This window comes from Castanea sativa, chromosome 1 (genome assembly GCF_040712315.1).
Source record: "Castanea sativa cultivar Marrone di Chiusa Pesio chromosome 1, ASM4071231v1".
NCBI classification, from domain to species: domain Eukaryota; kingdom Viridiplantae; phylum Streptophyta; class Magnoliopsida; order Fagales; family Fagaceae; genus Castanea; species Castanea sativa.
The window spans coordinates 68,825,270-68,839,757 of NC_134013.1; the positions used below are offsets into that span (position 1 = coordinate 68,825,270).

Sequence of the window (14,488 nt, forward strand, 5' to 3'; positions counted from 1 at the left end):
GAGGGAAACTTTGGCGCGAGTTTAATTAATCTATAGTGACAAAATATTTTGTCGCTAAAAGTTGAAATTTTTAGTGACGAAGTATTTCGTCACTGTAGGTATTGCTGTGGATAGTATTAGTGATGAAAATCTTTTCGTCGCTATAAAGAAGAATTAGCGACGAAAAATATTCGTTACTAAAAATAATAATAGTTTTGCACTTATATGTTTTTAGTGACGAAATCACAATTCATCACTAAAAATATGATTTAGCGACGAAATATGAATTTCGTCTCTCTTAACAAAGCCCGATCTTTAGTGACGAAACTGAAATTCGTCACTAAAAACCTAAAAGCCTAATTTCAATACCCAGCTAAACCACAAAACATTTCACTACCCAAGAGCCATTTTGGTCCAAAAAAAAAAAAAAAAAACAAGAGCCATGTGAAGCCACCGTTGTCGATTAAGCTCAACGGCGACGGTTCAGCTCTCCGGTTGTTGGCAGCGCTTCAAAGTCGCGATCGGCAACGGCTTAGCTCGTAGATCGCAACGCTTCAGGTCACCAATCGTTGGCGACGCTGAAGCGTCGTGATCGGCGAGCTGAAGCATCACCGATCGCTTCGCTTCAGGTCACCGATCGTTGGCGACGCTTCAGCTCGCCGGCGACACTTCATTTCGCAACGCTTCATCCTTCATCCGGCGACGCTTCATCAGACAACGCTTCTGGCGACGCTTCCGGCGACCCTTTGCCTTCCACCCAGCCGGCAACCCTTCGCCTCCCACCCCCAAGCCTGGGTATTTTTTTTTCCTTTTGAGTTAATTTGTTTTGTTAATTTTTGTTTAATGATTCTAGTTCCTTTGGGTATTTTTGTTTAATGATTCTAAATGCTTGATGCTAATTTTTTTGTTTAATGATTCTAGTTCCTTTGGGTATTTTTTTGTTTGATATAGTAATGGGTATATGCATTTTTGTTTAGTTTGGGTATTTGATATTTACTGTGTACTGGTTGTGAAGAAAGTTTCTTATATACGTACTTATCAATTGCTGTAATTCTTTTTTATTTCTATGGTTCTTATTGTTTGGATGATTCTAGTTTTGGATCCTCACTCTCTTGGTTTGGTTTCCACATTGATACCAGTGTTAGATATATGTAGTGTACAAGTTCCTATACATTAGGTGTAATGTATGAACTTAAAATGAGATTACCCATCTTCTAAATATTCTTGTGTTGATTATTGCTCAGGTAATGATACTCTGATTTCACAATGGGATTGTGTCCTCTGATTGTTATTTTACTCATCCTTAAGTGAGATTTCCTTTGTACTGTCTTCTCCCTCCGCTCTCCCATTGTTATACCTTGAGAGGAGATTTGTACCCAAACATAACCCATACATATTCAGAGTGTAGAGAGTATTTTGGAGTTTGGAAAGTGTAAGTGCCAAGAATGAGTTGACATAATACAATGAATTTGTAGAGGCGGGAACTTGAATCAAATAACCTAGCACAGTTAAAGAAGAAGAAAAAGACAAGGAACAATGAAGAATACTAGTCATCGGCCAAGGTTCAAGACAAATACTCACGTTAGATTGACCTCAAGAACGATTTGCTACAGTATTTCGCTTTCAGGGATTCTCAATGAACCTCTCTCCCCCCTCCCCCCCATTTCAGGAGGATCTCTTACATTATATAGCCTCTTTCAATTGAATTTTCTTTGTATATAGTTTGTAAAGGCTTTTGATGAATGCCCATTGGTGACATAATTTGAGGGCTTTCTTTTTTAGTATTGGTGACAAGGCTTTTGGTTGAATGTGATGACAAGGATAGTGATTGTTTAGGTTGCTGTGGGGGAATAGAAAGAGGCTTAGATCTATGAAAGTCAAAGACCAAAGCTTAGCCAAAATCTATATTTGCACATGAAAATAGAGTTGTGGGGGAATAGAGCTAGTGTCGTCAACTAATTGTATTATATTACACATGAAAATCTATAATTGCTTTCTACAACTTATACATTAGGAGTTGTGATTTTAATTTATTGGTGTGGCTACTCTTAATGCATTGTTAGAAATGTTTCTTATAACATAGTTAATGTTTTTACTTTACTATTTTAATGTAGTATTGTTTTTATATTTGTGCAGATTTTTTATTGGTGGCTTTTAGGGGATTTACTTTTGGCATTACTTGAAGACATATGAGGACATCTTCTGTTAGTTTTAATTATATTATGCTACCCTTTTTGTATTGTTATAAAATATCTTGAGTTATTGTATGTATTGCAAACAATTATTGTATAGAAGGAGTTTGAATTGGATACTTGTTTTATTTTTTACTTGTGGAATGTATGGATCTTTTTTATAAATGTGTTGTTGAAATAAATGTGTTATTCAAATGTGAGGTTTTAGTAATGTAATAACAAGTTATAGGTTAATATCAAAGCCATGAAAAAAAAAAACAGAAAATAAGTTTTAGTGACGAAATGTAGCAAAATTTTGTAAGGAATGGTTTTAGTGACGAAAATTTTCGTCACTATATGTGCATGGATTTTCTTAAAAATAGTTTTAGTGACGAATTTTTTTGTCACTATATGTACCCGAAAATAGTTTTAGTGACGAAATTATTCGCCACTAAATATGATTTAATAAACTAAAGTGTTTTTAGTGACCAAATATTTTCGTCACTGAATGGTGTTTTTAGTGAGGAAAACATTTAATGACGAAACGTTTTCGTCTCTAAAAGTTAAAAAAAAAAAAAAAAATCAAATCGAACTTTTAGTGACGAAATTTTTCGTCACCAGGACTTTTAGTGACAGGGTTTCAGTGACGAAATGAATTTCGTCACTAAAGGTTCTTAGTGACGAAAAACTGGACTTTTAGTGACAAATTTTTTCGTCACTGAAAATACATTTTGTTGTAGTGGCAAAAGGAGAGCAAGAAGTGAACTGACGATCACCCTACTTGGAAGTTTGCTCACAAAAAGTGAAAATAAGCTCGTCTTTAGACACAGTCTTAAGAAGCTCACAACCAGGGTAGTTATGGCTACCCTAGGGACATGGAGCACATCAGCGACAAGAGCCGGAGTGACCATGATGCGCGTACCTCGAACGCGAGTAGAAAACTGAGGTACTAAAGAATCTAATCCATGCATGTTGGAGTAGAACTCTTGGATCAGCATGGATGGACATGTGACCGAGACGTCACATAGTGACTCCCAAGCCCTACTGTGAATGACAGTAGGTAGGTCAGTGTCAGAGAAGTCTGACAGAATAACGTGGCGTTCCAAATGAATGCCTCGTCTAGAGAAGTTCTCAAAGAAGTCCGATTTGGCCTTCTCATTACGAACAAGAGTCACAAAATTCACTTGTTTAGTTGTGCATAGAGATGCTCATCTAAGCTATAAGAGATACAAAGTTTAGATAATTTTGTTTCAATGGCCATTTTAAGGTTCACAAGAACCAATGTACACATGCACACACTGTTTTTGTACTTTTTTATTTTTGATTTTTTTTTAAAGAAAAACAAAACAAAGCAAAGATTGAAAAAAAATCATCAAACAAAAACATGCTAAACAAAACAAAGTAATGCATAAAATTAGACTGACTCAGAACTTAAAAACACACAAGAAATGCACGCAAAAAGAGAAAAAAGTGATAGAATTACTTGGAGCCTTTTTCCTTCCACACTTTGAAAGAACCCTTCTTTTAAGTAAACCCTTGAACAGACGGTGAGGGGGAAGAATTGAAACCACTTAAGTTCGAAAGGAACATGAGGGCTTTGATGAGATCTCCAAGAGGAGCAAAAGAGGATGGAAGCTGATTCTGGTTTCCTGATGCGACCATACCATTGCTTTGTTGAGTGGCTAGCCACTTATAGCAATTTGGTCGAGTATGACTGGCTGCACCAAAATGATGACAGAGATGCTGCTTCTTCTCTTTGGACTTTTGAACATTACTCTTCTTAGCTTTAGGAGTTTTTGTTTCTTTCTTAGCAAGCTTAGGGGGTGCTCCTAAGATAGATTTATCCTTGTCTAGGTTCTCACTAGTTATCACATTGTTAACATCATTGTTCTCAGAATTGATATTGTTAGTAGGAGAAATAAACACAGTAGTACTAGAAGAAGCAATATTAGAAGAAGAAAAGTCATACCCTAAACTAGTTCGATCGGAGGTAGATTTTTGCATGCTAAGCATCTCATCAAGCTTTGCACTTGAAGTCCTCTCCAACTGAGCTCTCACCTGGAACAATTTTGTCTCAAGCTTCTTCGTCTTCTCAACTAAGAGTTGATTTCAAACCTCAGTGCTCCAATAGTCTGATTAGCTTCATCAAACTTTGTGGAAAGTTGTTCTCGTTCAACCTCCACAACACTGAGCTTCTTGGTGGCCAACCTATACAATTTCTCATGTTTTGAGACATTGTATAACTTTGCATAGGTAGTGTGGATGCCATCTTACTCATCCGTCTTCTCAAACTTGGACTCCACCAATTCCTCTTCTTCATCCACATCTTCAACAATCCCTTCAGTAGGATTGACAGTAGCAGTGAAGGCATTCAGGTTTAATGTCCCTCATTATCGAAATCATTCTCAGGTTCGGTGTCGCTCAAGGTAGTAGCAAGTGCCTTGCTTTTCCCAATAGACTTGAGATAAGTGGGGCATTCTTGTTTCATGTGATCGAAGCCTTGACACCCAAAGCACTTTGGTCCTGAGGGAACAGTATACTGACCGCCATCCTTAGCATCCTTCTTCCCTTTGTCTTGGCTCTTAGACTGTGAAGAATTTGATTGCCTACGGTCCTTGTTGAAGTCTTGTGCATTGGCATTCTTCATAAACTTCTTGAACTGCCGGGTGATATAGGACTTCATTTTTTAATCTTCATCATCAAAAGACTCATCAGTATCGTTGCTTTTGGCCTTCAGTGCCATGCTCTTGCTCTTGCTTGACTTCCCGAGCCTAGACAAACCCAACTCATAGGTCTGCAGATTTCCAACAAGCTTTATCAAAGGAATTTTATCAATGTTCTTTGATTCCTCAATTGCTGTGATCTTAGCATGGAATCTCTCGAACAGAGATCTAAGCACTTTTCTCACAATCTTGGGTTCGGGAATAGTTTCCCCAAAATTGAAAGCTGAGTTTACTATGTGTTTTAGCCTGCTAGAGAACTCATCAAACGACTCATCTTCCTCCATCTCGATTTCTTCGAAGCTAGTAATGAGCCTCTGAAGCTTCGAATCTTTGACAGCCTTGGTTCCTTCATAGGTTGTCTGGAGAATGTTCCACATCTCCTTTGCAGTTTTAGTAGAGGAAATCTTCTTGAACTCCTCATTTGTGACCGCACTGAATAAAGCATTCAATGCTTTGCTGTTGAAGTTAGCCGCCTTAATCTTTGCATCATCCCAATCGCCCGGCGCTTCCTTCGGCTTGGTCTAGCTTATCTCCACAGCTTGCCACACATTCTCATCTAAGGACTGCAAGAAAGCTCTCATGCGTACTTTCCAGTATGCATAGTTAGTTCCATCAAATAAAAGAGGTACAATAAGAGATTGTCCTCTATCCATGACAAACAAGGGTCAATAGATCTCACAACAAAGATTAAACCTTAATCAGAGTGTGCCCACTCTGATACCACTTGATAGGCCAAAAATGTATTGACCCCTTGTGATGAATTAACCAATTAATTATCCAAGTGAATTAATTAGGTTCAATTACATGCAATGAATGTGGTAGCACAAACAAATCACCAAATAACTAAATGCAGTGGAAATTAAATTTGACACGGTGATTTGTTTACGAATAGGGAAAACTTTCGAGGCAAAAACCCTACTAGGTGATTTTAAGGTCATCACTCCCGATAATCCATTATTATCAAAACAAGCGGTTACAAGTAAAGGAATCCCAATACCTTATACCAACCTACAATTGAACCCTTACCCCAATACCCAATTGGACTTGTTCTGTAGTGACAATCTCTTCCTTGTATTGCACAGCTCCTAGTACGTGACTAACCAATTGCGCAGATCCCAGTACGCGACTTCAATCACCAACTTGAAAAGGTTGTTGGCTGCAAAGTTCTTCTGTACTTCAACAGATAAAGATCGTGAAATTGCTTGGTCACAAAACCCTATGGTGTACAAACACAGCAACTTCTTCAAGAATTAGGACAAACTAGGTTTCCGATCACACTTCTGGAATTATGCTCTTGTGCAATTGTGATCTCAGCTGTGTAACCTGATACGGCCCTTAAAATAATCTTTATATATGTTTAAGGTTGTGAGAAAAGAAAGCTCAAACACATAATCACGGTTTGGATGAAAAACAGTCCAGAAAAACTGAGTTTCATAAACCTCAACAGATACCCTAGCTGTCGAGCTATTGTCGAGCCATAGGCTTGAACGGCTCTTTAAATCTCGATAGATGCTAGTTGTCGAGTTTTAATGAACAACACTTTTCACACTTGAATTTTGGACAAACTTGCATGACTTCAATACTTGGACTTGAACTCTTGTTCCTTGAAGTATTAGACACATCCTAGATCTACCTAATTACAAGTAAAGTGCGTTTTGTCAAAAGATTAGCCAATTACATAAAATGTTGACATATGTTCCTAACATCCAATCACATATGTCATAACATACTCAATTTCGAATTCAAATCAAAAGCCAGCACCGAATCTGGAACAACTGTGTCCTTTTGAATGTTTGAATCTTCCTGAGTAACCGTAGAAAGAAGATTTTCCCGCACTACAACAGTTGTAATGCTTCCTGGTGTATCTGCCGGATGAGTTGGATTTCCGATCCCAAGCACCATGGGAAGCTCCTTCGTTGGCCTTCCAATATGTTCAAAACTTCTCTCTCTCAGACTCTCTGTAGTCTTAGACAATAGAAGCTACACACTTGCAGTTTTCCTTGTGAGATTCAACCTCTCAAATCTGGTTCTTTTTAGATTGTGGTAAAGGTCGTGGATTTTATTTCCCTTTTTCTATTTCTTTCCTCTTAAACCTTCTTTCTCTTTGTCTTTTAAATACTTTGCATCTTTCTTTTCTATTTTTTGTTGCTATTAATATGGATGCTGCCATGGAGGAACTTTGGAAACATTTCAAGTTGTCTGATGAGGAAAAAGGTATTATGGCTGTGGAATCCCATGAAGTTGCTATCTCTAAACAACAAGCTCAGTTTAGCATCCTTTTCACGTTGCAAACTACCAAAGATTTCAATAAAGAGGCATTCAAATCCACTTGCACAAGTCTTTGGCGAAGCTCTCGGGGAGTAACCATAAAAGAGGTAGGACATAATTTATTTTTGGCAATTTTTGGTTCTGAAGAACATTTGCAGGAGATCATTGATAAGAGTCCATGGTCTTTTGTTAAAAGACTTATTTTGATGAAATGCTTTTATGGTGATATTAGTCCAACTAAGGTTACTTTTACCCATTCCCTTTTTTGGATTTGTATTTTTTGTTAGGTTCTAAGAAATTAGGAACTAATGTATTAGAACTTCAATATTTATATATTAGCAAATCATGATCAAAACGATTAGTCTAGATTTAGGTTGCTCAAAGTGTGTATTTGTGTAAAGTTGGAATCCAGTAACTGTAGGAAATTACTATTCAATTTTTGTAAGGCTCGATCGATCGAAATTCATGCAGATTGTTTTTCTGCAAAATTTTCCAACTCAGCCCAAGCCCATTTGATGTGTAGGGTTTTATGCTTCATGTCTCATATAAAAAGAAAAACTCTAGCCACGTTTTAGAAGTTGTTGATATGTTGTATGTGTGAATCTCTTGTGAGATCTAGAGGTGTTTACCTTCATACATACTTAGGGTTATCATGATTAAGATTGATATCGAGAACTTGGTGATCTCTTCAGTTTCTGTTTCAAGAGCTTAAAGAAACACAAGTAGGTGTACTTGTGGATGCTATGGATCTGAGAAAGAAGTAGTTCGTGGACTCGGAGCTGTCACATGGTTGTGGTAGTAAGTTTTCTACTCGAGATAGAAATAGGATGTTAGTGGTCTAAGTCGCTATTATAAAACTTCAATTCTTTCATAGTAGATCTTGTTTTACCTTGAGGATAGCTAGTTTAAATCCTCCCCAGGTTTTTTATCGGTTTGGTTTTCCTGGGTTATTATATCGTTGTGTTCTTTATTTTCCGCATTATTTACTTGATATGATTTACTTGTGTTAACCTAGATTTGAATAATTTACCTAAGTAATCATATGGCTAAATAACTAGGTAAAACAATTGGTGTTTTAAGGGGTCTAAAAACGTACAAGTGGTATAAGAGCAAGTTAGCTCTATTGTTTAGATCTTTTGATCTAAGAGTTGATCCTTGACCCCTGTTGTCATGGATTCTTTGAAGCTCTTATTGCTAAAACTCCAACTTTTCTACTTTTGGTTTGTGTCACTTATTGCATGTGTTAAGTCTTTCCTTGAATATCTTGGTATAATTACATGTGACGATAATTATGTGTGTTATATTGCTTTAACCGCCTTAAAGGCACGTGATTCTTGTCTTTGGTATTTGGATAGTGGTTGTTCCAGGCGTATGATAGGAAATAAAGCTTTATTCAAGACATTATTTGAAGGAAAGATTGGGACAGTCATGTTTGGAGATGGAAGCAAATATGTGATCAGAGACGTTGGAACGGTGGACATTCTAGAGTTGCTGGTATTTGAAGATGTTTGGTATGTTGATGGGCTGAAGGCTAACTTACTCAGCATCAGTTAGATTTGTGACAATGGAATGAATGTTCTCTTTACCAAGTATGAATGTGAGATACTTGATGAAGGAGGTGACTGTAAATGTGTTGGTGCTAGGACAGTTGACAATTGTTATGGTATAACCCTAAGTATAAGCAACAAGTGTTTCAGCGCAAAGATCAATCAAGTAGACTTATGGCATCAACAGTTGGGACATGCAAGTCACAAGCAATTAGAGAAAATTTCCGAGTGTGATGCAATGATTGGGTTGCTCAAGTTTGAGAAAATAGAAAAGTGCATATGTAGACCATGTCAGATGGGTAAACAAGTGAAGTCCAAGCATCCGTCTGTAATTGAAGTTCAAACTTCAAGACCTTTAGAGTTGTTGCACATTGATCTCATGGGTCTTGCTAGAGTTCAGAGTTTAGGTGGAAAAAAATATATTCTAGTTGTTGTGGATAATTTCACTAAATATACGTGGGTTGTGCTTTTGAGAGATGAAACTGAGGCTCTTGAAAAGATAATACACTTGTGCAAGAAATTGCAGGTTAAGAAAGGTACTGTGATAGTTAGAATTAGAAGTGATTATGGAAGAGAATTTGAAAATACAAAATTGGCTACCTTTAGTGGATGATGAGGATGATGCTGGTATCCCTCCTTCAGTGTCACGGGAAGTGGATGATGAGGATGTTTAGCATCTTTTTCTTCGTCTATTTGTGATTTGTTCTCACATGATCTTTTTTTTCTTCATATTTTAACTTTAACTTTTTTATTTTTTTGCGTTTTACTTAGCAGTAATAATTAGTAATACTACCGCTTGGTATCAATATATAAATTTTAAGATTTTGAAGAATTTCGAGTTTTTATATATTTTTATTTTATAGATAATTACATTCCAATATATTACAAATAGTTGTTTTTGTCTCTTTTCATTTCTTAATAGTTTGTTAATAATGAATGATTTTTTTTTTTTCATACTTCAGCCCCCCTCATTCAAAGTTTTGGCCCCGTTTCATAGAAAGCCCCAAAGTCTACAAAATTCTCTCATTGCTTTTACAATTTCATCTGTAGATCTGCATTTTCAATGGTGAATGACCCCACTGTCCAAAGTTCCATGAGGAAAAGGGAATATTTTACAAAAACATAAATATCAAATTCTAAGTAAATTTTATTATTCAAACAAACCTTAATGACTCAACCAACTAGTCAAAATGCGTCACATCTGACCTTCTACCACAAGCAAAAACGATAATGGAAATATATATATATATATATATATATATTTTGGATAGGTGTTTTATATATATTTATTCATTCATAAAGAGATCCTTTTTCGTCCTGGGACTAGAAGCCAACTAGTGATCCTACAAAGGAATAATAGCAATTATTGAGAGAGAGAGAGAGAGAGAGAGAGATGGCAGAGAACTGTTGTTACAAGGATGTTCTGCCATTTTCAGCAATGGTTGCAGTAGAGTGCACAAACGTGGTCTTAAACATCTTGTTCAAAGCAGCGAGTTTGAGGGGGTTGAGTTACTATGCCTTTAATGTCTACTCCTATGCCTTATCCACTCTTCTTCTTCTTCCCTTGGCCTTCATCATCTTCCTCCGGTCTGTCTCTTAATCTGATTCTCTGTCATACATAAAATAAATTTCCTCATAAAGTCAATGAAAATTACATGATGCTCTAGCTTTTTATTTATTTATTTATTTTAACTTATTGACTTTTTATCTGATATGTTCAGAACCACAGAGCTTCCTACATTCAAGTTGTCTGTCGTCTATAGAATTCTCCTCCTGGGAGTACTTGGGTAAGAAGCTAATTTCTTGTTTAAGTTTTGATTTGGAGACAAATAAAAAAGGACCAAGGCAAAAGATGGTTTTTTTTTAAAAAAAAAAAAAATTAATTTTAATTATGGATGGGAAGGCAGGTCTGTAGCTCAGGTGTGTGGCTATAAAGGCATAGAATACAGTTCAGCCACTCTTGCTTCAGCCATCAGCAACCTCACACCAGCTTTCACTTTCATTCTTGCTCTAACTTTCAGGTTTCTTCCATTCTTTCTTATATCTCATTAGAGTTCTGTTCTTGTCTTAGTGGATAAGAATTGTTAAATTACTGGTTATTTCAGTGATTCTTATGGACAACATCTTCTGCTTATGAAAGTCACTAAGAGCATTATTTTATTTGTTTGCTTATCCAGGCAGTTTTTCATTCCTATGTAAAGTTACTTTTGTTGCAGGAAATACATTTGATTGGTTAGAAATATTCATTCCATAGAATGGTCTTTAGGCAATGCGATTCCTGCTACATGATTAGATTATGGACAATGTGGGTGCTAACTACAAAGTGGAGATTTAATAAAAATAATTTGTAAGGAATCATTATTTTCATTGTCCTACTTGGTGTATTACTGGGTCTTTAATCTTTATTCATTTATTGTGTTTTGGACCCTTTGTGACCAGATTTAAACTTCTTAACCCTAACCCTTCCTCATAAATTGATGCTTACATTGCAACTGTGCTACAAAAAGACTGCCTATGGTAAACTCTTTATTTTAATACAGAATCAAAGTCCAGAACGAGAATGATTTGTATTGAATGTTGTTTCATTACATCTTTATCATGTCAATCTGTATGTCCATATAATCGTTTCATTTCTTTAACCACTGAGTTTGTTAAATACGGTTCTTATTGGCTTATGTCATTAGAAATATTTTTCCCTTTCCTTTTAATTTTATTTGGGTGCTTCAAAAAGGATGGAAAATCTTGCTTTAAGAAGCTCAAGTACTCAGGCTAAAATCATGGGCACTATAGTATCAATATCAGGTGCAATGGTAGTGGTTCTTTATGAAGGTCCTGCAATCATAGATACCTCGTCTCAATCACCATCTCTTTCAGTTCATTTTCCTCTAAGCTCATCACTATCGAATTGGGTAATAGGTGGCCTTCTACTTGCTGTTGAGTACCTTCTATTTTCAATGTGGTACATTGTTCAGGTACCTGGTGAATTCTTATTTCAAGTACTTTCTTGATATGTGAAATTTGGTACTGGTCTATAGAATTCAAAGTGGCTGATTTGCTCGTAACATTTTACAGACTCAAGTTATGAGAATATATCCATCAGAGCTAATTGTGGTGTTCTTATACAACTTGTGTGCGACAGTTATATCTGCACCAGTATCTTTATTGGTAGACAAGAACTTGAGTGGTTGGAGACTAAGGCCTGGCATAGCATTGGTTGCAATTGTATACTCGGTAAGAAACTAATGGACTACATGAAAAAAGAAAAGAAAAAGAGGCTATTGGTTTTGTTTGACCAGTGGAATTCTCTCTGATCAGGGATTTGCTTCAGCCTTCAGCAACATTGTCCACACTTGGGGTCTGCACTTGAAGGGACCTCTGTATATATCAATCTTCAGGCCATTGTCAATTGCCATAGCAGCTGCTATAGGTGTTATATTCCTTGGTGATGCTCTCTATCTTGGGAGGTATAGTACTCTCTTGCGAGCGTGCACACACAATTTACTTTTTCCCACTTTTGGGAGTTGAAATTTTGAATCAATTCAGAGAAGCAACTGCTATTTTCTTTAACTGGCTATTATTTGACTTTTCATGGTTCACTTGTCTGTTTTTCTTCCTAATGTTGCAGTGTTGTTGGAGCAATAATAATATCAATTGGATTTTATGCTGTACTATGGGGAAAAGCAAAAGAGGCAGAAGAAGAAGAAATGAGTGAGGATTGTGATTTTGGTAGCTTGGGATCCTCATCACATGGTAAGACCCCTTTGTTGCAAAGAAATGAGGCTGAAGATATGTAGAATAATGTAAACAGATTAATTGTAGCTGACCAAAGATTCTTCAGCACATATTTGTGATCTAATTGGTCAATGATATTTTCAAGTTTAGAGCAAAGCACATGTCTAAAGGTTAAAACTTTTTATTAGATAGCCCTATGTCCATCAACGCTTACAATCAATTAATCATTCTTTCATTTTCTTTTGTAAATATAATATATGATATAGGACAATCACCAATTTATCATATATTGAGGAAATGTTTTAGGCTATAGCTAGTGGCTTCTTCTGTAAGTTTTAAATAAAATAGTATATAATTTAGGACAATCACCAATTTGTAATGCATTGAGGCACAATACTTCAGGCTATGGTTAGTGGGCAGCTGAGTTAGACAAGTTAGCACTTAAAAGATCAAAGGTGCCTTAGTTCTTTTGTCATCATCACTGGCTGACCTGACTTAAAGTTCTCACCAGGGGTCATAGTTCCCCCTGAATGATTTCCAGACTTGTTTCCAGATAAGTCACCCTTAGCAAAGAAACCCAAATAACAGTTGTTCAATTTGCCACAGACCATAAGTGGTTATTGACTATCACCTCCCTGCTCGTGGGCGTGAATAGAGATATATAGAGAGACAGAGGGCATGCTGCTTATATCCCACATAAACTTTCTTTAATTCATCATTGCATCTCTCCAACATGCTGCTAGGCTCTTCAAATTCTTGACAAGTTAACCATTCAAACCAGTAACCAACAGAAACGTGTGTGTTTGTGTGTGTGTGTGTGTGTGTGAGAGAGAGTGTGAGAGAGAGAGAGAGAGAGAGAATTCAGATATTGTCAAAGACTGAATGCCAGTCTTGACTGATATTTCTTTCACAAATCTTCAAAATATATTGTCAGAAGCAATGAAAAAAGAAAACAAAGGAAAACTTAATGGTCATTTGGGGTTGATAGGAAGCATGATAAAGCTCATGCCACAAGTTATGGACAAAGCTTTTTCGTAAAACATATAACTATTCTGCTAAAGTCATTGGAAAAAAATAATTTAAAATGGAATTCACATCTCCAATGATATAAATTAAGGATATGTATACTTTTGAAATTATCAGGAAAGTGAGGAACGGATTAATTGTTTGAAACAAACGTATTAAAGGTTTTGCTATTTTAAGTATTGAGTAATGAAATATGTACATGAATAGCAATGATCTGGACTCCGGATTTTTTCTGCTGAAATTCGTTGCACTAAGTGCAGCACATCAGACAATTCTTCCTCACTGACTGACCAGTTCCTCAACCATTAAGCACCTGTTCTCCAATTACTAAAAGAAAATATGTAAGGAATATCTTAAAGAATCACTCTTTTGCTAATCAATTTTCATAAAGAAGTATAGGGAAGCAGTAAGAGATAAAGCAAGATAGACCACTGCAGCAGACAACGTAACATCTAATCTCTTAAGCACATGGCTGGACTGCTGCAATCTTATGTTTTCCGAACAGCTACAAAAAATTTTATGTACTAGCTATTCACTGTATACATAAAATCCAGCACCCTAATAATCATGTTTTCCACCAAAAGAATTTATTGAAAGTAAAACTAATGATAATACGTGGAGAGTAACATTATAAAGAACCACTGAGAGATTCGTTTTAACTCTAGTCATTAAGAAGCAAAGGGCGTTGCAAAGTTACAATATCGGCTCCATCTCAGTCGCCATCCCTTCAGCATTACTCTCCACTGGGCTGCACATCAGAACCAACGCTGGTGATAGGTGGCCTTTTGCCTGCTGCTGAGTACCTTCTGTTGTCAATCTGGAAGATTGTTCAGGTACTTTTATAAGGAAAATTCTTCGAATTTGCAATGGTAGTACTTCTGAGATGTTGCAAACTTTATGAGGAAAAAACTTCAGAGAGAAGCCAAATTTGAATTCTGAGGCAGTTTCCAGAAGGGGTCGTTGGCAAGTATGATTCTCAAAATTAATCCATCATTGAAATTCACAGAATCAGGAACAGAATTAGACTGTTGCTCCAGGAAGT

The 14,488-nt window shown here is 36.4% G+C and overlaps 1 protein-coding gene across 2 annotated transcripts; it reads left to right on the forward strand.

Annotated features, from left to right (window-relative positions):
• The first annotated feature begins 9,971 nt into the window (after positions 1-9,971).
• On the forward strand, positions 9,972-12,625 carry LOC142622529 (WAT1-related protein At5g40230-like). 2 transcript variants are annotated; one of them, XM_075796019.1, is made up of 7 exons: positions 9,972-10,275; positions 10,410-10,475; positions 10,592-10,709; positions 11,420-11,660; positions 11,761-11,919; positions 12,004-12,152; positions 12,314-12,625. In XM_075796019.1, exons 1-7 carry the CDS (start codon positions 10,203-10,205, stop codon positions 12,480-12,482), a joined length of 975 nt encoding a protein of 324 aa, XP_075652134.1. In that variant the 5' UTR covers positions 9,972-10,202; the 3' UTR covers positions 12,483-12,625. The 2 variants fall into 2 exon arrangements, with proteins under 2 accessions (XP_075652134.1, XP_075652133.1); XM_075796018.1 differs by having other exon boundaries at positions 10,596-10,709.
• Positions 12,626-14,488: the final 1,863 nt, after the last annotated feature.